General features: G+C 42.9%; 1 protein-coding gene across 1 annotated transcript; it reads right to left on the bottom strand.

Annotated features, from left to right (window-relative positions):
- Nucleotides 1-10,462: 10,462 nt before the first annotated feature.
- On the bottom strand, nt 10,463-22,137 carry LOC106604553 (SAM and SH3 domain-containing protein 3). Its single transcript, XM_014199306.2, has 8 exons — nt 21,912-22,137; nt 18,779-18,868; nt 16,905-17,039; nt 16,220-16,358; nt 15,762-15,919; nt 12,577-12,795; nt 12,144-12,288; nt 10,463-11,348 (listed from the first exon to the last, which is right to left on the bottom strand). Exons 1-8 carry the CDS (start codon nt 21,978-21,980, stop codon nt 11,104-11,106), a joined length of 1,200 nt encoding a protein of 399 aa, XP_014054781.1. The 5' UTR covers nt 21,981-22,137; the 3' UTR covers nt 10,463-11,103.
- Between the last annotated feature and the right edge of the window lie 5,050 nt (nt 22,138-27,187).

Raw genomic sequence — 27,187 nt, 5'->3', positions numbered from 1 at the left:
TAATGTTGTCTCTGAATTATTGCATGGAATGGATTTTATCTGCTTGAAACAATGTCAAATTTGCATACAGGGAGGGGCCAGGAAATCTGTTCACAATAGACTCAGTGGAAGGATAAGGGACACATTTAAATACCATGTTTAGAAGCAGAAAACTTAGAACAGCTAGTGATTGTGTCATCTTGATCAGATCATGATCACGTTAATGCGAAGTGTAAATGGGGCTATAAATATACATTTTTTTGAGAAAGAGTATCTGCAACATTAGATCCTGTGACCACCTGATCCCTGTCTCAGTGACTATCAGGGGGAGGGCACCACTTTTTACACACGTGTATTTGTGCATATAAACTCCCTTTTCAGGACCCTGTCTTTCAAAGCTATTTGGATTTTTACAAACTAACTTCACAGATCTTCATTGTAAAGGGTTTAAACATGGGTTTCCCATGCTTGTTCAATGAACCATAAACAATTAATGAACATGCACCTGTGGAACGGTCGTTAAGACACTAACAGCTTACAGATGGTAGGAAATTAAGGTCACAGTTATGAAAACTTAGGACACTAAAGAGGCCTTTCTACTGACTCTGGAAAAACACCAAAAGAAAAATGCCCAGGGTCCCTGCTCATCTGCGCAAATGTGTCTCAGGCATGCTGCAAGGAGGCATGAGGACTGCAGATGTGGCCAGGGCAATAAATTGCAATGTCCGTACTGTGAGACGCCTAAGACAGCGCTACAGGGAGACAGGACGGACAGCTGATGGTCCTCGCAGTGGCAGACCACGTGTAACAACACCTGCACAGGATCGGTACATCCGAACATCACACCTGTGGGACAGGTACAGGATGGCAACAACTGGATTTAAAATGGTGCTGGAAGAAATGGCAGCAGTTTTACAGGCACCCAACCAATTGTGCTATTATGTGGTTTTTTTTTACATAACGTTTCTGCAACCGTATCTTACAGCAAAAACAACGCTTCTGGCTATCAGGACAGTGATCACTCACCTCAGATTAGACAAAGATTTTTTCTTCAACAAGCAGAACGCACAGGACATTCTCCGAACACCCGATAAGGCCAACATCCCAGTTATTTGCAAGAGGAAGAGACGCAGGTACAGAGGACACAGAACGAGTGGGAAAGCAGCTGTTACCATCAATATTACTCGCCAACGTGCAATCATTGGACAATAAATTAGATGTACGATCACGAATATCCTACCAACAGGACATCAAAAACTGTAATATCTTATGTTTCACGGAATCGTGGCTGAATGATGACATGGATATTCAGCTAGCGGGATATATTCTGCACCGGCAAGATAGAACAGCACACTCAATATGCACAAACAGCCCCCCCCTCGTCTTACCGGAGTGTGCTGTTCTATCTTGCCGGTGCAGAATATATCCAGCTAGCTGAATATCCATGTCATCATTCAGCCACGATTCTCAGGAAGTCTCTAGATTTTGCTCGCCTGAAGTAGAGTATCTTGTGATAAAATGCAGAGCACACTATTTGCCTAGAGAGTTTTCAGCTATACTTTCATGGCTGTTTATTTACCACAACAGACGGATGCTGGCACCAAGACCGCACTCAGTCAGCTGTATAACTTTTTAGTGTATAGGGGGCAGTATTTTCGATTTCGGATGAAAAGCGTGCCCAGAGTAAACTGCCTAATACTCGGGCCCAGAGTCAAATATGTCCATATCATTAGTAGATTTGGATAGAAAACCCTCTGAAGTTTCAAAAACTGTTTGAATGATGTCTGTGAGTATAACAGAACTCATATGGCAGGCAAAAACCTGAGAAAAATCCAACCAGGAAGTGTGGAAATCTGAGAATTGTAGTTGTTCTTTTGAATCCCTATCAAAACTACAGTGTCTGTGGGGTCACGTTGCACTTCCTAAGGCTTCCATTGGCTGTCAACAGCCTTCAGAAAGTTTTTTCATCATTCTCCTGTTACTGGGCAGAGAATAGTAGCTCAGTCAATGAGTGGACTGCCTGTGGACAAAGGGCTTGGTGATGCGCGATCCCGCGAGTGCACCGTTCCTTCTTTTTCTCCTGGATTGAATACGCTATTGTCCGGTTGGAATATTATTGACGTTTTATGTTAAAAATACCCTAAGGATTGATTGTAAACAATGTTTGACATGTTTCTACGACCGGTAATGAAGCATTTTGACTTTTCGTCTCTGGATCTGCGCTCGCGCGTTATGCCTTTGGATAGTGATCTGAACGCACGAACAAAACGGAGGTATTTGGACATAAATATGGAGTATTTTGAACAAAACAAACATTTCTTGTGGAAGTAGGAGTCCTCGGAGTGCATTCTGACGAAGACCAGCAAAGGTAAGAGAATATTTATAATACTAATTCAGAGTTTTGTTGATGCCAGAACTTGGCAGGTAGCTGTATAGCTTGCTTCGATGGCAGAGATATGTACTCAGAATATTGAACAATGTGCTTTCTCCGTAAAGTTAGTTTGAAATCTGACAAAGCGGTTGCGTCAAGGAGTAGTGTATCTATAATTCTTTCAATAACTGTTGAAAATGTTATCAACGTTTATGATGAGTATTTTTGTAGATTGATGTGCACATTCATGGTTTTGGTGGGAATACATTTTCTGAACATCACGCGCTAATGTAAAATGCTGTTTTTGGATATAAATATGAACTTTATCGAGCAAAACATACATGTATTGTATAACATGAAGTCATGTGAGTGCCATCTGATGAAGATCATCAAAGGTTAGTGAATATTTTAGCTGTACTTTTGGTTTTTGTGATGCATTTCCTTGCTTGGAAAATGGCTGTGTGGATTTTCTTGTGAAGTTTATGTCCTAACATAATCTAATTTTATGCTTTCGCCGTAAAGCCTTTTTGAAATCAGACAATGTGGTTAGAATGCTATTCATTGACTACTGCTCAATGTTCAACACCATAGTTCCCTCAAAGCTCATCACTAAGCTAAGGATCCTGGGACTAAACACCTCCCTCTGCAACTGGATCCTGGACTTCGTGATGGGCCGTCCCCAGGAGATGAGGGTAGGTAGCAACACATCTGCCACGCTGATCCTCAACACTGGAGCCCCTCAGGGGTGCGTCCTCAGTCCCCTCCTGTCCTCCCTTTTCACCCTTGACTGCATGGCCAGGCACGACTCCAACACCATCATTAAGTTTGCAGATGACACAACAGTGGTAGGCCTGATCACTGACAACGACAAGACAGCCTATAGGGAGGAGGTCAAAAAACTGTCCGGGTGGTGCCAGAATAACAACCTATCCCTCAACATAACCAAGACTAAGGAGATGATTGTGGACTACAGGAAAAGGAGGACCGAGCACGCCCCTATTCTCATTGACAGGGCTGTAGTGGAGCAGGTTGGGAGCTTCAAGTTCCTTGTTGTCCACATCAACAACAAACTAGAATGGTCCAAACACACCAAGACAGTCATGAAGAGGGCACGACAAAGCCTATTCCCCCTCAGGAAACTAAAAAGATTTGTTATGGGTCCTCAGATCCTCAAAAGGTTCTACAGCTGCAACATTGAGAGCATCCTGACTGGTTGCATAACTGCCTGGTACGGCAATTGCTCGGCCTCCGACTGCAAGGCACTACAGAGGGTAGTGCGTACAGCCCAGTACATCACTGGGGCTAAGCTGCCTGCCATCCAGGACCTCTACACCAGGCGGTGTCAGAGGAAGGCCCTAACAATTGTCAAAGACCCCAGTCACCCCAGTCATAGACTGTACTCTCTACTACCGCGTGGCAAGCGGTACCGGAACGGCTTCTCAACCGTTTTTACCCCCAAGCCATAAGACTCCTGAACAGGTAATCAAATGGCTACCCAGACTATTTGCATTGTGTGCCCCCACCCCACCCCCTCTTTTATGCTGCTGCTACTCTCTGTTTATGCATGGTCACTTTAACTATACATTCATGTACATACTACCTCAATTGGCCCGACCAACCAGTGCCCTAACCGGGCTATCTGCATTGTGGCCCACCACCCCATCCACCCACCAACCCCTCTTTTACGCCACTGCTACTCTCTGTTTATCATATATGCATAGTCACTTTAACCATATCTACATGTACATACTATCTCAATCAGTCCGACTAACCGGTGCCTGTATATAGCCTCGCTACTGTTATAGCCACGCTACTGTTATTTTTCACTGTCTTTTTACTGTTGTTTTTATTTCTTTACCTACATATTGTTCACATAATACATTTTTTGCACAGTTGGTTAGAGCCTGTAAGTAAGCATTTCACCGTAGGGTTGTATTCGTTGTATTCAGCGCACGTGTATTCGGCGCACGTGACAAATAAACTTTGATTTGATTTGAACTGCCCGAGTTACACCAGGAACGCACAATCCCTCCATCAGTGCTCAGACTGTCCGCAATAGGCTGAGAGAGGCTGGACTGAGGGCTTGTAGGCCTGATGTAAGGAAGGTCCTCACCAGACATCACAGGCAACAATGTCGCCTATGGGCACAAACCCACCGTCGCTGGACCAGACAGGACTGACAAAAAGTGCTCTTCACTAACGAGTCGTGGTTTTGTCTCACCAGGGGTGATGGTCGGATTCATGTTTATCGTCGAAGGAATGAGCACTACACCGAGGCCTGTACTCTGGAGCAGGATCGATTTGGAGGTGGAGGGTCCGTCATGGTCTGGGCCGGTGTGTCACACCATCATCGGACTGAGCTTGTTGTCATTGCAGGAAATCTCAACGCTGTGCGTTACAGGGAAGACATCCTCCTCCGTCATGTGCTACCCTTCCCGCAGGCTCATCCTGACATGACCCTCCAGCATGACAATGCCACCAGCCATAATGCTCGTTCTGCAAGACAGGAATGTCAGTGTTCTGCCATGGCCAGCGAAGAGCCCGGATCTCAATCCCATTGAGCACGTCTGGGACCTGTTGGATCGGAGGGTGAGGGCTAGGTCCATTCCCCCCTGAAATGTCCGGGGACTTGCAGGAGCCTTGTTAGAAGAGTGGGGTAACATCTCACAGCAAGAACTGGCACATCTGGTGCAGTCCATGAAGAGGAGATGCACTGCAGTACTTAATGCAGCTGGTGGCCACACCAGATACTGACTGTTACTTTTGATTTTGACCCCCCCTTTGTTCAGGGACACATTATTCCATTTCTGTTAGTCACATATCTGTGGAACTTGTTCAGTTCATGTCTCAGTTGTTGAATCTTGTTATGTTCATACAAATATTTGCACATGTTAAGTTTGCTGAAAATAAACACAGTTGAGAGTGAGAGGACATTTCTTTATTTGCTGAGTGTATATGTACAGTACTAGTCAAAAGTTGACACACCTTCAAGGGTTTTTTTTTAATTTGGACTATTTTCTACATTGTAGAATAATAGTGAAGACATCAAAACTATGAAATAACGCATATGGAATCATGTAGTAACCAAAAAAGTGTTAAATAAATCAAAATATATTTTATATTTGAGATTCTTCAAATAGCCACCGTTTGTCTTGATGACAGCTTTGCACACTCTTGGCATTCTCTCAACCAGCTTCATGAGGTAGTCACCTGGAATGCATTTCAAATAACAGGTGTGCCTTGTTAAAAGTTAATTTGTGGAATTTCTTTCCAACTTAATGCGTTTGAGCCAATCAGTTGTGTTATGACAAGGTAGGGTTGGTTTACAGAAGATAGGATAGGCGTCCTGTCAACGGGACAGTTGTAAATCATGCAGCACCTTGTGTCATGATCGCAGATTTTAGAGAAACAGCAAATGTCGGTACATATAAGTGTCATATCGGCTGGAAGCTTAACCTGTTTAGGATAGGGGGCAGTATTGACACGGCTGGATAAAAAACGTACCCGATTTAATCTGGTTACCACTCCTACCCAGTAACTAGAATATGCATATACTTATTACATATGGATAGAAAACACCCTAAAATTTCTAAAACTGTTTGAATGGTGTCTGTGAGTTTAACAGAACTCATTTGGCAGGCAAAAACCTGACAAGGTTTCAGGCAGGAAGTGGCCTGTCTGACAAGGTGTCGTTCTTCTTGTCTCTGTTTATTGAAGAGTGAGGATCTTAGCTGTCCCGTGACACTTCCTACGGCTGCCATAGGGTCTCAGAAGGCGGCAAAAAGCTGAATCGTGGCTTTGCAGGCTCTGGCTGAAACAAAGTAGCGCGTTTGGGTAGTGGCTGGTTACAGTACTGTGAGACTCAGGCGCGTGCCCGCGTCGACCGAAAGCTTTGTTTACTTTCCTCAGTTTAGCTAAATGGACATTCCTGGTCGGAATATTATCGCTTTTTTACGAGAAAAATGGCATAAAAATTGATTTTAAACAGCGGTTGACATGCCTCGAAAGTACGGTAATGGAATATTTAGATTTTTTTGTCACGAATTGCGCCATGCGCACGACCCTGATTTACCATTTCAGATAGTGTCTGGGACGCACGAACAAAACGCCGCTATTCGGATATAACGATGGATTATTTTGGACCAAACCAACATTTGTTATTGAAGTAGCAGTCCTGGGAGTGCATTCTGACGAAGACAACAAAAGGTAATCAAACTTTTATAATAGTAAATATGATTATGGTGAGTGCTAAACTTGCCGGGTGTCTAAATAGCTAGTCCGTGATGCCTGGGCTATGTACTTAGAATATTGCAAAATGTGCTTTCACCAAAAAGCTATTTTAAAATCGGACATATCGAGTGCATAGAGGAGGTCTGTATCTATAATTCTTAAAATAATTGTTATGCTTTTTGTGAACGTTTATCGTGAGTAATTTAGTAAAATATTAGCGAATTCCTCCGGAAGTTTGCGGGCGGTATGCTAGTTCTGAACGTCACATGCTAATGTAAAAAGCTGGTTTTTGATATAAATATGAACTTGATTGAACAAAACATGCATGTATTGTATAACATAATGTCCTAGGGTTGTCATCTGATGAAGATCATCAAAGGTTAGTACTGCATTTAGCTGTCTTCTGGGTTTATGTGACATTATATGCTAGCTTGAAAAATGGGTGTCTGATTATTTCTGGCTTGGTACTCTGCTGACATAATCTAATGTTTTGCTTTCGTTGTAAAGCCTTTTTGAAATCGGACAGTGTGGTTAGATTAACGAGAGTCTTGTCTTTAAATAGCTGTAAAATAGTCATATGTTTGAGAAATTGAAGTAATAGGATTTTTAAGGTTTTGAAAATCACGCTACAGGCTTCAAGTGGCTGTTACGTAGGTGGGACGAATTTGTCCCGCCTAGCCCATAGAGGTTAAATTCTTATTAATATAACTGCACGGTCCAATTTACAGTAGCTATTACTGCGAAAAAATGCCATGCTATTGTTTGAGGAGAGCTCCTAACAACAAAACACTTTTTCACCGCGATAGGATTGATAAATTCACTTCTGAAGGTGAAATGTGTACTTACATTATGAAATCTTGCTCTGATTTATCATCCAAAGGGTCCCAGAGATAACATGAAGTGTCGTTTTGCTCGATAAAATAATTGTTCATATCCTAAAAAGGTCCATATAGCGTGCACGATCGATTTTGTATTTCCACTCGTTCAATTTGCAAAGAAAGGAATCTGTAAAAATCTAACCCTAAACGTAGTTTCAACCAGCCAAATCACGTTCCTATGTATTCCTCAGAGATCCTAGAACGTAACCAGACTTCTATATCATTAGGGGTGTAGTATATCCTATAGGACACCATATTTGGTCAGAGAGCGACACCTTCAAGGCACGCCGATGACGTGGGTGGTCTTCACTTGAACGACTCTAACTTTGTCAAATAAGCACCAATCGGGGTCAAACAAAGCTAGCTAGATAGCCAATGAGGAATGTATATGTCGTAAAATGTAGCTACTAAACTTGTACGACAGCATGCCTTTTCCTTTTGGACAAAAATTATAAGAATATTCAGAGTTATGAAGATATGAAAACAGTTTTTTTGCAAATGTTTAACTTATAATTTGGCTACTAATACTGGTAAAGCTAAATCAAAGTCCAAGTATACAGATTTGACGATATTCTTGCAGAAAAATATAATACGAATGAAAATGTACCTTTCACGATTTGCCCATATGTACCTGGGTGACTTTACACTAAATGTCATGTAGCTCGCTCATACTTCAAGTTGTTTGTCTGAAACTTTGCACATACACTGCTGCCATCTTGTGGACACCATCGGAATTACAACCAGAGTGATGGCTGGAACTGGGACCTTTCTCTTGCATTTCAAAGAGGATGGTAAAAAATAAATGGTTGTTTTTTCTTTGTATTTTTACTACCAGATCTATTGTGTTATATTCTCCTACATCCAATTCACATTTCCACAAACTTCAAAGTGTTTCCTTTCAAATGGTACCAAGAATATGCATATCCTTGCTTCAGGGCCTGAGCTACAGGCAGTTAGATTTGGGTATGTCATTTAGGCGAAAATTGGAAAAAAAGGGGACGGCAGCTTTACCCTATCTTTAAGAAGTTTTAACAAACAGATGCCACTATGCAAGTGACCACTTCAATAGAATGTCACTGAGAAAACTGTTGATAGATGTAGCTGGTAAATTCACTCTGGCCATCTACTCAATTTCAGAGCACTCTCGTCTGTCTGCCAGAGCGCAGAATAACTGACGAATTTACAAACGCTCAACACCCGTTGAATATGGCCAGTGTCAGTAAATGTTGGCAAAAAAGTGTAAATTGTTGCCAGCAGTACAGTTGCAGTCACCATCGATCTGCATAACATCAAAAACAGCCTAACCAGCTCTGCTAGGGCGAGTAAAATAGTCAGTGAGCTGTTCTCTCATTTGTGTCTGGAAGTAGCTAGCAAGCTTGCTAAAGTTAGCCAGTTAGCTTGGGTGCTTGATTGTTGTTAGGACAGAAGGCTCGGCTCAAACCTTAGAGATGGGTGGGGCTAAAGCTTAAGAGGGTGTGAATGATGAAGAATGGATGGAGACAAAGAGCTCTCCAGTAGGTACCAAAACATTCAAAGCTATTTTCTCAAAAGTAAGGTTACAAGCTTATCAAAATTAGCAGAATTACTTTGCCATTGTTCCTCAAATGCAGCGTATGATATACTATTTTGTAGCCCTGAGTCTCTATTTTTGTCCAATGTAAAAAACACAATTTCAATTTTTGCTACATAAGACCAGATCAAGGCGGTCGGTCACAGATAGCCATATTTGGTAAAATACCAAGTCTGTCTTCTGTATACCAACCATACCTTGTCACAACACAACTGATTGGCTCAAACACATTAAGACATGTAGCTAGGTAAACAATTAACCATAATCCCAACTCCTGATGTTACTACCCTGCATGAATCTGCAGGTAGCTAACACACCAGGTTCAATGTTAGCTAGCTAGCATTAGGCTATAACTAGCAAAGCAAATGGCTCTGAGATACAAATAATAAGATTCGACCTGGTGACATTGGCTGCATTTAGACAGGCAGATTGATTCTGATATTTTACCACTAATTGGTCTTTTGACCAATCAGATCAGCTCTGAAAAAGATCTGTGATTGGTCAAAATATAAATTAGTGGAAAAAAGAATTGTGCTGGCTATCTAAACGCAGCCCTTGTGTGTCACAAACTGTGTTTAACACCCTCAACCCTACCTCCAACCTTCCTCCCTGACCCTCCACACTACCTCCAATCTACATCCCTGACCCTCTAACAACCTTCCTCCACACTACCTCCATCCTACCTCCCTGACTCTCAAACCTTCCTCCCTGACCCTCCACACTACCTCCAACCTACATCCCTCCAATCTTCCTCCCTGACCCTCCACACTACCTCCCTGTGAGCCTTGTCTTTACTGGACTCAACCCATTGACCTGACACTAAGTTCTGCCCACTAAGCTTTCATCCAACCAGTAAATTCTCCGGACTACTTTCGAAGGTTGTCAAGAAGATCTGCTCACAATCAATTATTTGAATCATCTTTACTGGTCTAAAAATTTGAGCACAATCAGAACGTGGATAAAATCAGGACACATGTTAGCACCAGGTATAAACGGCGCTATTAACAGTGCTCTCTGTGTGCAGTGGTAGGGTTCTGTCCTATAGTGTCTCTTGTGTAATGCCCAGGTTAATTGACTATGAACTGTTTTATTTCAAATTGAATAAATAAAAGTCTACCTAACAACTATGACAGACAATACAGATGTTAGCACAAAATACAGAGGTAAAAACAAATATACTGTGAAAACAAGATTTTTAACTAGGCAAGTCAATTAAGAACAAATTCTTATTTACAATGACGCCTACGGTGGGCCAATTGTGCGCCGCCCTATGGGACTCCCAATCATGGCCGGTTGTGATACAGCCTGGATTCGAACCAGGGTGTCTGTAGTGACGCCTCTAGCACTGAGATGTAGTGCCTTAGACCGCTGCGCCAATCGGTAGCCCTTTAGCTTTGGTGGTGTCAAATGTGTAAAAGTTATACAGTCCACATATTCATGGTTTAATTTCAGTTTATTTCCCAAATAACAAATGAAAAAACATTACACATCAAACACAATTAATATGTTAAAAATTAAGAGAACTTGATAGAATAAAGGATTTTTTTTAAGTTACAGAAAATGTATATTTCCTACCTATCCATTGATGGAAATATGAAATACGTGACCATATCAGGTCAGAAACACATTGAAGAATATTACAGTTTGTATGTTCTTACTAAGGTCTTACATATCCATGTCAGAACTAATAGTAGCCTGGAAGGATGACAAGAAGGCTCTGAGTTTATACAAAATCCACTCAGGCCTGCTCAAATGACATGGTATCAGTGAAAAGGATGACACTTGCGCAATCAATTCATATTTACAGCTTGACCACACCAAGCTTTCAAAAGTCTTGGATTCTCCCAAAACATTTCCAATAGTTACTGGTGAAGCTCCGGCTGCAGCCTTGTGACCTTTGTTTTAAAAGTGTGCAGGACACAGATGAAAAGACACTCCCTCTCAATATATATGGCTTAATCCTGACTATCACTCTATTCTGATAGAGTCAACCAATTGTTGTTAGCTTTTGATAAATGTCCATCAGTACAGTCAACCAACTAAGGTTCATCAATTCCAGAGCTTCTGTTCAGTTTTCAGGAGACCACCACATCCACTGTAAGCTCCTGCAGTTGCTCCTCAACAGAACTCAGCTGCCCCTCCTCAACCTGGTGCCGCTCTGGCTCCTGGTTAGACTTCTGCTCTGTACCTGGCTCTCCCTCTGGTTCATGGCGCCCGTTCTCCAGGTTTTCTGTGCTCTCGAAGCAGCCCGAGTCCCTGGGTACATCACCCTTCTCCTCAACGCTACTTACCTCCTCCTCTGGCTCAGACTCGTCATCCGCTGAGAGGGACAAAGACAACCATCACCATTAATACAGCAGGGTTAACCATCCCTTCAAGTGTTGGTACAAATGCCATTATTTCAGTATGTGCCTCTAATGTTTTGACTTGACTTTTAAATTGCCTTTAAAAGTCAAGTGCAGAGCGATGTCAGTGCAGTGTGGTTTGTTTGAATCCTGGCCGTAGTGTATGTAATTAGAACAGGGAAGCATGTCGGAGCTGCTAGTCCCTCAGGCTAAGAGACAGGTGTTTAAATGAGGGCTAATGATCTGGCTGGAGGACAGAGAGCTCCCATATCAAAAGTGTTTCTGAGGGCCAAATGGGGTTTCCTACAGGCCAATGAGCACAATGAGAAAATGTGAGCGGAATGTTGTACCATTACTGTACAGTGAGCCTCATAAAATTAAGCTAATTAGCGAACAGTTTTCCCGGAAAGAAGAGAAAGCTGGTGATAGCACTGTACAGAGAAAAGAGGACACTTCTAGGCCTTGCTGAAAATGTCCTGCATTACATTACATTACAAAATGTAAAAAATTTAAATGTAACATCTTGAAGTACCACATAAGAGGCTATGAGGGAGGCTCCCAAGCAGAAGATAAAATTCACTGTATAGACAAATAAATATATACAATTTGCTGATTGATTACAAGTACATTATTGCATAGAATAGCTGCAGTAAATAATGGTATCTGTGTGTGGTGGGCCTCCTGTAGGTGTGTTTATGTGTGATCATAATGTGATCATGGGCCTCCTATAGTGCGAGTACGTTATTATATGGAATGGATAGTGGACCTACATTCACGCAGTAGCTCAGTAGCAGTCAGGATCTTTGTACGTTGTTCAGCATCTGTGATGTTGAGCTCATTGAGGTGGGACTCCTTCAGTCCGCCAAAGTCCTCCAGGCTCTGGAAGCCATGCATAGACAGCAAAGAGCCCAGCTCCTGAACAACAGATAGAAGCATTACATTAGCATTACACAAAATCCAAAAAGAAAGGTTAATTGACAGGGAATTCTGAGAGCTTCGAATGATATTATTATATGAGATGAATTATATGAGATGCATGGTCAGATATGTATCCAATTTCACTAAGGTCTTTTATACAGCTCTCAGTGTTTAAACTTCCCAACTCAACTGATCCAAGTTAGTAATGATTGCGCTTTGATTGCGTTCTCTAAGCCACCTGTCTATTTGAATCTCTGTGAGATTAAGAGGATATGATTGTCTTACGATGAGACCGATCCTCTCCAGAACTTCCTCCAGGGTCTGGGGCTTGTCTTTGGCCGTGGAGCGGCGGTTCTTGCCGGAGCACCTCTTCCTCATGGGCGGTGTGGCCTCGTCTGGTATGATGTTGACGTAGATGAACTTAAAGGTGCCCACCTTGTTGTTGAGCTTCCCCGTCCATGTGCCCACCGGGTCTTTCTCAATTATCTGGATGATGTCACCTTTCTGCAGGAGAAACAGTGAATAATGACTGCCTCCATCCAAACCTGATCTGCATTCCAGTTACATAAACAGTGAATGATGACTACCTCCATCCAAACCTGATCTACATTCCAGTTACATAAACAGTGAATGATGACTGCCTCCATCCAAACATGATCTGCATTCCAGTTACATAAACAGTGAATGATGACTGCCTCCATCCAAACATGATCTGCATTCCAGTTACATAAACAGTGAATGATGACTGCCTCCATCCAAACATGATCTGGCACGACTCCAACACCATCATTAAGTTTGCAGACGACACAACAGTGGTAGGCCTGATCACCGACAACGACAAGACAGCCAATAGGGAGGAGGTCAAAGACCTGGCCGGGTGGTGCCAGAATAACAACCTATCCCTCAACGTAACCAAGACTAAGGAGATTATTGTGGACTAGAGGAAAAGGAGGACCGAGCACGCCCCATTCGCATCGACGGGGCTGTAGTGGAGCAGGTTAAGAGCTTCAAGTTCCTTGGTGTCCACATCAACAACAAACTAGAATGGTTCAAACACACCAAGACAGTCGTGAAGAGGGAACGACGAAGCCTATTCCCCCTCAGGAAACTAAAAAGATTTGGCATGGGTCCTCAGATCCTCAAAAGGTTCTACAGCTGCAACATCGAGAGCATCCTGACTGGTTGCATCACTGCGTGGTACGGAAATTGCTCGGCCTCTGACCGCAAAGCCCTACAGAGGGTAGTGCGTGCAGCCCAGTACATCACTGGGGCTAAGCTGCCTGCCATCCAGGACCTCTACACCAGGCGGTGTCAGAGGAAGGCCCTAAAAATTGTCAAAGACCCCAACCACCTGTGGCGGATGAATCAGAATTAGTTGGGTAACATAGATAATTAAGATGTTTTATTAGCATAATATGTTTATGTGAGATACTTGTCATTAGAAAGTTTCCCTTTGGACTCTGGTGTCTTTCAGTTGCACTTTTCCCTTAGCTGGGGCTCAGTCACTTGGGGCCCAGAGAGGGGAGAGGTCAGGCTTGTCTTTTACATGTCCCTGAAGAGGACAGAATGAAATATTGTCTTCATATGTGAATGTATCTGTTAAACGATGTGAAGGGATGGCGTGATTAATGGGGAACCAATTACTTGTCTCCACAATGTCTGTGCGCAAGTCACTCCCCTCAGTGAGCTTGTCCAGGAGTGGAGTCAAGAGGGGGTTTACTTGAGTTTGGAGTATCTAGAGTTGACAATTGATATATGCCATTGGATGAGATGGTGTTTTTGTACTATGAAGTACCAGGAACGAGATTAGAACCTCGTCATTAGGGACCAAACTGAACGATAATTTATAGCGAATGTTATCTGGCTAAGGGATACTCCTTTCTAAAGTATAAGGTCCCTTTGTGAACAGTTCCTAAGATCTGTTGTTCGTCATGTACGTTGAGAGGGGTGGATCTTGGGTATAAAAGCACTTTGTACTTATGTGTAGTCACTTTTCAATGGTTCATTAGAGATAGCGCTTCATTGAAAGTCAAGTGCTTTTGCAAAAGCATCTTAATTATTAAAGATGTAGTTTTAAGTATAACTCTGACTGGTGTGTGAAGTTTGTAACTCTCCTCATTTGGTAATGCAGAAATTAGCCACCACACACCCCAGTCATAGACTGTTCTCTCTACTACCGCATGGCAAGCGGTACCGGAGTGCCAAGTCTAGCACAAAAAGGCTTCTCAACAGTTTTTACCCCCAAGCCATAAGACCCCTGAACAGGTAATCAAATGGCTACCCAGACTATTTGCACTGTGTGCCCCCCCAACCCCTCTTTTACGCTGCTGCTGCTCTCTGTTTATCATATGCATAGTCACTTTAACTATACATTCATGTACATACTACCTCAATTGGGCCGACCAACCAGTGCTCCCGCACATTGGCTAACCGGGCTATCTGTATTGTGTCCCACCCATCACCCGCCAACCTCTCTTTTACGCTACTGCTACTCTCTGTTCATCATATATGGATAGTCACTTTAACCATATCTACATGTACATACTACCTCAATCAGCCTGACTAACCGGTGTCTGTATGTAGCCTCGCTACTTTTATAGCCTCACTACTGTATATAGCCTGTCTTTTTACTGTTGTTTTATTTCTTTACCTACCTATTGTTCATCTAATACCTTTTTTGCACTATTGGTTAGAGCCTGTAAGTAAGCATTTCACTGTAAGGTCTACACCTGTTGTATTCGGCGCACGTGACAAATACACTTTGATTTGATTTGAGTTACATACTATAAGATCACATACATTTGTGGTATGTCACTCTATACTTCACTGAGCTACTCTACTACTACTGTAATTGTATAATTCACATAGCTACTCTAATACTACAGAAATTGCATACTTCACTGAGCCACTATAATACTACAGTAATTGTATACTTCACCGAGCTACTCTAAAAGTACTGTAATTGTATACTTCACTGATCTACTACTACTGTAACTCTATACTTCACTGAGCTACTCTGAATACTATTGTAATTGATTACTTTGCTGAGCTACTCTAATACTAATGTAAGTGTTCCCTACAAAGGGCAATGTCATTGGGATATTTTTTAGACCAGAGGAAAGGGTGCCTCCTACTGGCCCTCCAATACCACTTCCAGCAGCATCTGGTCTCCCATCCAGGAACTGACCAGGACCAACCCTGCTTAGCTTCAGAAGCAAGCCAGCAGTGGGATGCAGGGTGGTATGCTGCTGGCAATACTACAGTAATTGTATACTTCACTGAGCTACTATAATACAACTGTAATACTACTGTAATTATGTTATATGTCTAATCTGATCAGCGCTCAGTAAGATTGGCTCCTATAGAGAGTCAGCCATGGATTATGACTAAGGAACCATTATTTTGGTAGTCTGGTTAAACCAGAATAAATGCTGAGGCTCACTTAAATCTGGTTAAACCAGTTTACTTACTTGGAGCTTGAGGGACTCAATGTCGTAGGGGCTGGGGATGAAGTCTGTGTGGACGCGGGCTCGACCACAGAAGGGGCCTGTGTAGGGAGGACTGGACTCCTCCAGCCTCATGCTGTCTCTCTGGCTGTAGCCACTGTCTAGGCTCTGGCGGTCCCCACCTGCAGCATGCATAGACAGACAATCGCAGGCATTGTCAGCTTGTCTATCAGCCTTATACTCCCATGAAGGGTTTCCCTGAAAATAAGAAGCTGAACCATACTCAAAACGTATAGCCATACCCATTCCAATATTCCCAAGCTTGTGGCTGTGCCGTGATTGGTAATGGGAGCGCCCAGCAACCCTGGACATGTCTATGATTAAGATTCATATCTACTATGGGCTTCTGATTTGAATGTAGTGAGGGTTAGCTTTATGTACTTGACTTGTTAGACAGGTTCAATAAAATCTATTTTTTTTACATCCAGAGAGCTGGCGAGAGAGGGGGCTGTGGACGGTGTCGTCTGAGCCTGTGGAGCACAAGGAGGTCCTATTGCCTGCTGTCAGGTCTGGCATCCAGTCTGTGGTGGGGGACTGGGAGCCCTCCTCACCACTTTCCCCCTGTACATAGAGGATATTGATTAGTGTTCAACAACAGACAGCGCATTCAGGTCAACATTTGCCCTAACCATAGACATACTGTATATTCATTATACACACACACATATATATATGGCCCTAAAATGAGGCTATAGTACATATACAGACAGCTTTCTGAGGGCCTTACAGCTTTCTGTGGCCTCATATGGTAGAACATCTTGTAGCTGTGAAAGCCTGAAGCTTTTTGTAGGCTGTTTGAATGTGACCACTAGGGGGAGACATTGTCAACCTTTTGAAAATGTTCAGGCAAAGAGGTACTGATACATATACAGTTGAAGTCGGAAGTTTACATACACCTTGGCCAAGTACATTTAAACTCAGTTTTTCACAATTCCTGATATTTAATTCTAGTAAAAATTCCCTGTCTTTAATTCTCCTAACCTGCTATGAAAAAGTAACTTCCGGTCATAGCTGTACTCCACCTACCTGATGTTGGCTTTGGAACATTCTTTACTAAGACCAAATCAGATGTACTACAGTACCCATAATACATCACCCTACACTTACCCCCTCTGCCAGGGCCTTCTGTACCCTCTTGGAGGTTTTACGGGTCATGGTGCGTGAGATGACGTTACGCCACGACTTCTTCCCCTGCTTACTGCCACTCTTCACTGCCTCCTCCTCAGACATATCCTCTGGCACCTAGAGGGTTACTTTTGGTTACCATTTCAACATTTACTTAAGTCAATTTTTGTAAGGTGGGGGTGATGTGCACTGCTGTTATCTGTGTAGCATCACAAGAAATGTGAATTCTCAGACACAAATTAAGTGCACAGGGTCACCTAACTGTTTTTATTCACTAAAATTAAAGTTATCACAGTAACTTGTGTGGGGATGTGCTCTAGTGGTTCACATGCACGCATGCTGCGATTCACTCACACGCGTGCTGCGATTCACTCATACACACACACACACACACACACACACACACACGTGTGACGTGAACCAGTGATTGGGACACTGTGTCGTTGAAAGTGCTTCCAGTAAAGCTTGGCTGTGATGAAAGCTTGTGTGTGTCCCTGGCAGCAGGCCAGCAAATTTTGACCTGAAGGCGCTGTCTTGGTGATAGAACAGAACAGATTAGAACAGAACAGAACAGAGTAAAACAGAACAGAGTAAAACAGAACAGAGTAGAGCATAACAGAGCAGAGTAGAACAGAGTAGAGTAGAACAGAGTAGAGCAGAACAGAGCAGAGTAGAACAGAACAGAGTAGAGCAGAACAAAGTAGAGCATAACAGAGCAGAGCATAACAGAGCAGAGCATGGTACAGTCAGCACCACAGTGAGACAGTACGGCTGTAAAGACAGTACGGCTGTGTAGTTAACATGGAAGCCTTCAGCCCCAACTTCAGCACAACAAATATTACAGATTTCTCACATACATAGAGCAAATAGAGACATACTCTCTCACGCTGGCATGCATTTGTACACACACACGAGCGCATAAACACATACCGTACACACACTATACATGCTTGTGCACAGAAAGACAGGACTGGAACCAAACAATCCCTAAACAAAATGATAGGAGCAGCAAGTGGGTCGATAGCTCATTATTAAACCATGTCCCTCCCAGTAAACGGCACCGATAGGTTCTGGGGATGTCAATGGATCCCACTGTGAAGAACCAGACTGTCTCGAAGACAGCAGCCATAAGTTCTCTGCTTGACTTCACAGAGGACATCCTGCTTGTTTATTTCTGTCCTGTCTCTCGACATTTACACACAATTCTAAGCTTCATCCTCTGTGAAATTCCTCTCCTTGTCGAAAACGTCTGTCTCTGTCTTCTAACTTCCAGTCATACGGTTTGTAAAACTACAGTAGCAAAATAAGTGCTGTCTATTTCAGTGTGATGTTATCGTCATCAATGTGAAAGTGAGGAAGTACAGAACTTGGCTATTGGTTGTTTGACAGGTCTTTGTTTTGGGCAATTTTGGGAAGCATAAACTGCAAACTTCCTTCATGGTTAAAGATTCAAACACTTTCGTGAGTTTGCCCTTTGTGTTCATTAAATAGACAATGTGCTGTGAATGTGGGTATGGATGAAAGCAGTATGTCCCTCGTCGAGGAACAACCACTTTTAAAATTTCAGTAAACAGAGAGACTGAAACAAACCATGTATTTCTATAATCAATGGTTGGTATTAAACTGTTACATGATGGAACTCTGTGATTACATTTGGCTGCTAATGGAAGACAACAGAGGCTTTTGTTTGTAACAGAGGTAGTTTGGTGAACCATGCTCGTGTGATGAATAACCTTGTCTGAGCCCTGAAGAATTGCATTACCTTCCCTAGGTAATGCCTAGGCTTTAGCTCCGTGTGCTAACACAGCATAGTGGAGACCCGGATTCAAAACCAGTCAGTCACAATGTAAACTCACTGTGTAGTCCAAATTGAACTCCTTGTCCAGCACTACAGGGGACTTGGGCTTCATGAAGTCCTTGAAGCTACTGGACCTCTGCAGGGTGAGCTGTGGAGACAGAGAGAAATACACAGAGGACTCATGTAGAGGACCCCCAGAGAAATACACAGAGGACTCATGTAGAGGAGACCCAGAGAAATACACATTTGAGTCATAACAGAAGACCCTCTCAACATACAGGTCACGTCTTAAAGTCTTAAGCCTATAACATTTAATCAAAGGTATTTTGGCACCCAGAGAGTTCTTCCAGTAAACTTCACAGAGACAGTTGTGATAAGAGGCAATGAGCCAGGAGGAGATAGAACATCAGCATGATATCTAAAATACAGAGCCAAAATGTCACTGTGACCTGGGTTACTGTCACCGCTCTCTGGGGGTTTAGGCCTGGGTTACTGTCACCGCTCTCTGGGGGATTAGGCCTGGGTTACTGTCACCGCTCTCTGGGGGTTTAGGCCTGGGTTACTGTCACCACTCTCTGGGGATTTAGGCCTGGGTTACTGTCACCGCTCTCTGGGGGTTTAGGCCTGGGTTACTGTCACCGCTCTCTGGGGGATTAGGCCTGGGTTACTGTCACCGCTCTCTGGGGGTTTAGGCCTGGGTTACTGTCACCGCTCTCTGGGGATTTAGGCCTGGGTTACTGTCACCGCTCTCTGGGGGATTAGGCCTGGGTTACTGTCACCGCTCTCTGGGGGATTAGGCCTGGGTTACTGTCACCGCTCTCTGGGGGTTTAGGCCTGGGTTACTGTCACCGCTCTCTGGGGATTTAGGCCTGGGTTACTGTCACCGCTCTCTGGGGGTTTAGGCCTTGTTGCCATTTAGGCCTGGCTTACTGTTTAGGCCTGGGTTACTATTTAGGCCTCTTTAGAGGTTTAGGCCTGTGTTACAGTTTAGGGCTCTTTGGGGGTTTAGGCCTGGGTTACTGTTTAGGCTTCTTTGGGGGTTAAGGCCTGGGTTACAGCTTGGGCCTACTGTTAACCACTTACAGTAATGACAATATTTTAAATATATATATTAATAATATATTAATATCATATAATATATATATTTTACATTTTTGTAGCAACAACACAAACTCTATCAAGTTTATTAAATGAGAACTTAACAAAAACCTTTCCTCTTATATTATGGAGAGCCTAGATCCAACTAAATGTATTTGAATATTAGTCCTCAAAACATTTGAAACAGCTGTGTGCAGAGAGAGAGAGAGAGAGAGAGAGAGAGAGAGAGAGAGAGAGAGAGAGACGTCTAGTCTATTGTTTGCGTCCTGAGATAGCACCTATCACAATGATGTTTCACTATACCTGGTATCATGTCCTTATCTGTAGAGATTCACAGAATACATCTCTACATCAGACAGGCTTAGTCATAATGCTAGCTCAGCTGGTCGTCATGGGATATGTAGTTATATATTATGGGATATGTAGAATGAGACACTGCTTACGCAGATATAAAAAGCCTAGACAATGATCGATAACATTATGGAATGCTGTTCCCAAATTATCAAACAACCGTTATATGGCAAAGATAAAAGCTGAAGTCAGGTATACTGTGTTTGAGCCTAGTCTGTGTTTGAGCCTAGTCTGTGTTGGAGCCTACTCTGTGTTGGAGCCTACTCTGTGTTGGAGCCTACTCTGTGTTGGAGCCTACTCTGTGTTGGAGCCTACTCTGTGTTGGAGCCTAGTATGCTTGTATTTGCTCTATGCCTCTACCTATAATCTCTCCAATGCATTTCAATAAACCTCTTCTTTTGCCTTTACATCTCTGATTCTACACTTCAGTTATGAATTAAAAATATTCCCAACTGTATACTCCAACTTGGAGTAATTACACATATGATTTAGTCTCAATTTGATACTGTACTTGGAATCAGTGCAGCAACCATTGTTGCTGTCAAACATTTTTCTTGGTGCAATTCTCTATAGAGATATGCAGCCATTACTTTCCACATGAGGCCATGGCCTATCTTCACCTCTCCTTCTTGCCCCTAGTTAAAACCCACAGGAAGTGGGTACATGTTGGCCAACTGTTGGCAGCTAATCGCTGTAGATGTCTAGACAGCCTTGGTGGCTGTGAGAAGACTACATACTAATCAAACCACTGAACCAAAGGAGGGGAACAACCACTCAGAGAAGAGAGTTTTAAGTTTATAATGATAGGCATTAGTATAATCTAATATCCATTAGGTGATCTTGCTGAGGAGCAAATAATTTGCCTTCTCAGGCCTCAAAACACACTGAAGCCCATGTTTCAGGTACATTGACTCTACAGTATCTCTGCTCCTGAGTCTGTACTGTTTTGACCTTTCTCATCCAGTACTGATTATAATCGCGAAATATCGCATGTGGTGGTGAGGAGAAGCAATGCCATTAAGGTAATGAGGTGTGTTATAATGAAACCTGGATAGGAGCGTGGAACATGGGTTGCGGATGGAAAACAAGGGCACTGGTTAAGCGTAGGAGGTTAGCTGTTACCCAACCAAGCCAGTAGAGCTTTAGAGCATGAAGCCACGAAACTCTGACTCAAACTGAACTTAGCTTCTATGTCCAAGGCCAATAGTAATGAATCATACAGCAATATTAGAAGAACTAACGTGTTGTCTTGTGCCGTGAGAAGCATTACTTCATGTTTTTAACCCTGACAACCAAGGCTTCCATCTATTTCAGTTCCAGGTTTTAGAATGGTTTTTCGGGTCAACACAAAGGTTTCTTCTTCTAAGCCTGTGTAGAACATCCTGTCAGTCTTTGCAGCCCATATAGGCAATAGGCTAAGAGGTGTATCTCAATGTTGGGGTTAGTCCAGTATAATGGGATGAACCAGAGAAAGTAGCACTCTTCTAAATTACTCTCCACACCGTGTTCATTCATCAGCAAGATGGACACTTTGCTCTATCTTGTTCTATCACATCTTTTCACACAATGTACTTATTTAACTTGTTCACTTCTCATTTGGACAAATAAATAGGCCTATGCGTTTTTGATAGACATCTGAGTCCAAAGCCCTTTTTGCAGTGTGAACACAGCCATTCTCCTCTTGTCATTGCACATTGTATCATCATCACTCACATACAGACAGACAACCCAAACCTCCTCACCTTCTTCTTCTGCCCCTTCTCCAGCACCTGCTCCTTCTCTGAGGCGTTGGAAGGTTTTCGCCGTAACATTGTTCCTCTATGGTGCCTCTTGCAATTCTTTGTGGTCAAAAGTGGAGAGACGGGTACCAATGCAGACTTCAGTGGCTCCTATCACTCTGTTGTCACCGCTAGAGGACAAAACAGTAAAGACAAAAAGAGTGACTTCCTGTTTGACAGAGTGGAGACAGAGACTGAGAGGAAGTCACATGACCACACAGGAAATGGAGAAGCAGACTTCTGTAGGCACTTTTGTTTGAGTTTGCCAGAGAAACTCAACTTTGCTTGTATTTTCTTTCTTTTTCTTTCTTGAATACCTTTCTGTCCTAGGATTTTTGGTTCTACACCGCTGGTGAAAGAGATGATTCATCTCTAAGTTCACAAAGAGTAATGTTTGATCTATTCAGAAAAAGTAATGGATCTAATCTAATTTCTCTAACATAGGGGATAGTTAATATAAAACAGAGATAACCATTATTTTTAAAAATAATGTTCTTGTAAAGATGCATGTCCTGTCGTGACAAAAATGCAGAACTAGTGAATGCCTTCCTCTCATGCTGGTCTATATTTGCCTATTACAAAACAAGAAAAAAATCCCATCTATCAGAGTGGGAGAAATGAATCATCGTCGCGTGTTCTGCCAGTCACATTCTGTTAAAAGTCTCCAAAGAACACATCCCTGGGTCGCTCCTCTATTCAGTTCGCAGCAGCTGGTGACTGGAACGAGCTGCAAAAAACATTCAAACTGGACAGTTTTATCTCCATCAATACATTCAGAATAAATCATGGACACTCTTACTGACACTCATATCACATGTGTATATACAGTATTTCATACCATCTAATGCACCTTGACTATGCCGCTCGGCCATCGCTCATCCATATATTTATATGTACATATACTGATTCGGTAGTTGTTGGGCAATTGTTAGATTACTTGTTAGATATGTGTGTATTAGGTAGTTGTTGGGAATTGTTAGATTATTTGTTAGATATTACTGCACTGTTGGAACTAGAAGCACAAGCATTTCGCTACACTCGCATTAACATCTGCTAACCATGTGTATGTGACCAATAAAATTGTATTTTATTTTATTTGATCATCAATTAAATTGTGAGTTTTAATACTTGGTTGCAAATAATTTGCAGTCAATGACTGCCTGAAGTCTGTAACCCATAGACATCACCAGATGCTGGGTTTCTTCGCTGGTGATGCTCTGCCAGGCCTTGACTGCAGCTGTCTTAAGTTCCTGCTTGTTCTTGAGGCGTTTTGCCTTCAGCAAGTGAAATGCACGCTCAATTGTATTCAGGTCAGGTGATTGACTTGGTCATTGCAGAACATTCCACTTCTTTACCTTAAGAAAGTATTGGGTTGCTTTCACAGTATGCGTCGGGTCACTGTCCATCTGCACTGTGAAGCGCCGTCCAATGAGTTTTGAAGCATTTGGCTGAATCTGAGCAGATAACATAGCCCTAAACACTTCAGAATTTATCCTGCTGCTTTTGTCAGCAGTCACAGAATCAATAAATACAAGGGAACCAGTTCCATTGGGAGCCATACATACCCACTCCATAACACTACCTCTACCATGCTTCACAGATGAGGTGATATGCATCTTTCACATGCTTCTTTCACATGCATTGCTTGCTGTTTGGGGTTTTAGGCTGGTTTTAGGCTGGGTTTCTGTATAGCACTTTGAGATATCAGCTGATGTACGAAGGGCAATATAAATAAATTTGATTTGATTTGATTTGATATGCTTCGGATCATGAGCAGTTCCTTCCCTTCTCCATACTCTTCTCTTCCCATCATTCTGGTACAAGTTGATCTTTGTCTCATCTGTCCATAGGATGTTGTTCCAGAACTGTAGACTTATTTAGATGTTTTTTTGTCAAACTATAATCTGTTATTCCTGTTGTTGAGGCTTAACCAATGGTTTACATCTTGTGGTAAACCCTCTGTATTTACTCTGCGGAAGTCTTCTCTTGATTGTTGACTTTGACACAGATACACCTAAACTCAGCAACAACAAAAAAAAAATCCCTTTTTCAGGACCCTGTCTTTCAAAGATAATTCGTAAAAATCCAAATAACTTCAGAGATCTTCATTGTAAACAGTTTAAGCACTGTTTCCCATGCTTGTTCAATGAACCATAAACAATTAATGAACATGCACCTGTGGAATGGTCATTAAGACACTAACAGCTTACAGACAGTAGGCAATTAAGGTCACAGTTATGAAAACTTAGGACACTAAAGAGGCCTTTCTACTGACTCTGAAAACACCAAAAGAAAGATGCCCAGGGTCCCTGCTCATCTGCGTAAACGTGCCTTAGGCATGCTACAAGGAGGCATGAGGACTGCAGATGTGGCCAATAAATTGCCATGTCTGTACTGTGAGACGCCTAAGACAGCACTACAGGGAGACAGGACGGGCAGCTGATCGTCCTCGCAGTGGCAGACCACGTGTAACAACATCTGCAAAGGATCGGTACATCCGAACATCACACCTGTGGGACAGGTACAGGATGGCAACAACAACTGCACGAGTTACACCAGGAACACACAATCCCTCCATCAATGCTCAGACTGTCCGCAATAGGCTGAGAGAGGCTGGACCGAGGGCTTGTAGGCCTGTTGTAAGGCAGGTCCTCACCAGACATCACCTGGAACAACGTTGCCTATGGGCACAAACCCACCGTCGCTGGACCAGACAGGACTGGCAAAAAATGCTCTTCACTGACGAGTCGCGGTTTTGTCTCACCAGGGGTGATGGTCGGATTCGCGTGTATCGTCGAAGGAATGAGCGATACACTGAGGCCTGTACTCTGGAGCAGGATCGATTTGGAGGTGGAGGGTCCGTCATGGTCTGGGGCGGTGTGTCACAGCATCATCGGACTGAGCTTGTTGTCATTGCAGGCAATCTCAACGCTGTGCGTTACAAGGAAGACATCCTCCTCCCTCATGTGGTACCCTTCCTGCAGGCTCATCCTGACATGACCCTCCAGCATGACAATGCCACCAGCCATAATGCTCGGTCTGTGGGTGATTTCCTGCAAGACAGGAATGTCAGTGGTCTGCCATGGCCAGCGATGAGCCCGGATCTCAATCCCATTGTGCACTTCTGGGACCTGTTGGATCGGAGGGTGAGGGCTAGGGCCATTCCCACCAGAAATGTCTGTGAACTTGCAGGTGCCTTGTTGGAAGAGTGGGGTAACATCTCACAGAAAGAACTGGCAAATCTGGTGCAGTCCATGAGGAGGAGATGCACTGCAGTACTTAATGCAGCTGGTGGCCACACCAGATACTGACTGTTACTTTTGATTTTAACCCCACCCCTTTGTTCAGGGACACATTATTCAATTTCTGTTAGTCACATGTCTGTGGAACTTGTTCAGTTTATGTCTCAGTTGTTGAATTTTGTTATGTTCATACAAATATTTACACATGTTAAGTTTGCTGAAAATAAACGCAGTTGACAGTGAGAGGACGTTTCTTTTTTACCTCCTGGAGGGTGTTCTTGAACTGGCCAACTGTTGTGAAGGGGTTTTTATTCACCAGGGAAGAAATTATTCTGTCATGCACCACAGTTGTTTTCCATGGTCTTCCAGGCCTTTTGGTTTTCCTGAGCTCAGCAGTGCATTCTTTCTCTTAAGAATGTACCAAATAGTTGATTTGGCCACACATAATGTTTTTGATATCTCTCTGATGGGTTTGTTTAGATTTTTCAGCCTAATGATGGCTTGCATCACTGGCAGTGACAGCTCTTTGGTCTTCATATTGAGGGTTAACTCTAGACCTTTTATCTGCTTATTTGTAAATGAACTAATTAAGTGATAATGCCGAGAAGCCGGTGTTTGTTGGATATATTGGCACGGGTGTTGTTAGACCATGTCAACATATCTAACAGACACCGGCTTCAAGGACATTATCACTTTTATACAACAGGTTACCAACATAATCAAATAATGATCGACGTATTTTCATAAAAATGTTATTTTGATTAATTTATTGTTACTATTTCATCCTTCCACAAGATATAGCCCCGACACAAATCTAGGGATGCTTGAGACGTTCTTTTTGTTCCTTTTCTATGGATGAAACCCAGTCGTTCGTTCTAAATGTTCCATTGACATACTGACTGCCAACTTTCGTATCCCTTGCTTGCTAGCTAGCCAACTATGGCTAATTTACAGTCACGTCAAAAAGCCAGAATAACAGCAAAGTAGCTTCATTTACATAAACTGGTTTCTAGTTAACATTTTAGTCATTTAGCAGACGCTCTTATCCAGAGCGACTTACAGTAGTGAATGCACACATTTCATACATTTTTTCCTCCGTACTGGTCCCCCGTGGGAATCGAACCCACGACCCTGGCGTTGCAAATGACATGCTCTACCAACTGAGCCACACGGGACATTAAGATGTATTTGGATACATCTATAACAATGAGTTCATGATGCGCAACTTTGCCTGGCAGAAAAAATGTGCTCTCGTCATGACACTGTTCAGAAAAAAAACACAATCCATGACATTCATTTGAGCTGATTTTTATACATGAAACCACACATTTTCTTTGTTATCCACCACAGCTGACTTAAGTGATAATGCCCGAGAAGCCAGTGTTTGTTACATATATTGGCACGGGTGTCTCCCTTGGGTCCAGATGACTCTTTGTGGCCTCATTATATGTGAGAGTGGCGTATCTGAGAGAGAGAATGCGTTGTTAGAATATTGTTTTCCATTAGCCTAATTATGAGCGCAACTTCGAAATAACACAAACAGGCTATGAACAATATACCTTAGGCCGTTCTTGTCTGTTTTTACCAGGAATGAGTTGGGCTTTAGTTTTCTGTTCCCCTCTTTTCCTCTTCGACCCAGATGTTACTGGAGGTCGAACCACACTTTCTGGACCAGACCCCCTTGGTGTACCGGGATTCAGAGCCTAGTTTTGGAGCTGGGCCATGTCCTTATCGGGGATGGGAGGGTGGCTGTTTGTGATATATTTTCCTTGTCACCTTAGCTGTTTGATGTTGCCCAGAAATACATGATTTGAGGTGGTAAATTCAGTGTCCTTCATATGGCACCAGCTGCGACCGATGGGGGGTCATTTAGAAACCAGTTGAGCCCACTACGGAGTGCCAGGTAGCTACATGTGCTGTACTGCTCCCCCTTCCCATTTGGCACATTTCCATAAAACTGTCGAGAAGGATGATAAACTCTTCCTTAGTGACCGTTTT

Source organism: Salmo salar, chromosome ssa05 (assembly GCF_905237065.1).
Source record: "Salmo salar chromosome ssa05, Ssal_v3.1, whole genome shotgun sequence".
NCBI lineage: Eukaryota > Metazoa > Chordata > Actinopteri > Salmoniformes > Salmonidae > Salmo > Salmo salar.
The sequence above is the reverse complement of the archived record's forward strand: the minus strand, read 5'-3'. Positions and strand labels throughout refer to the sequence as shown.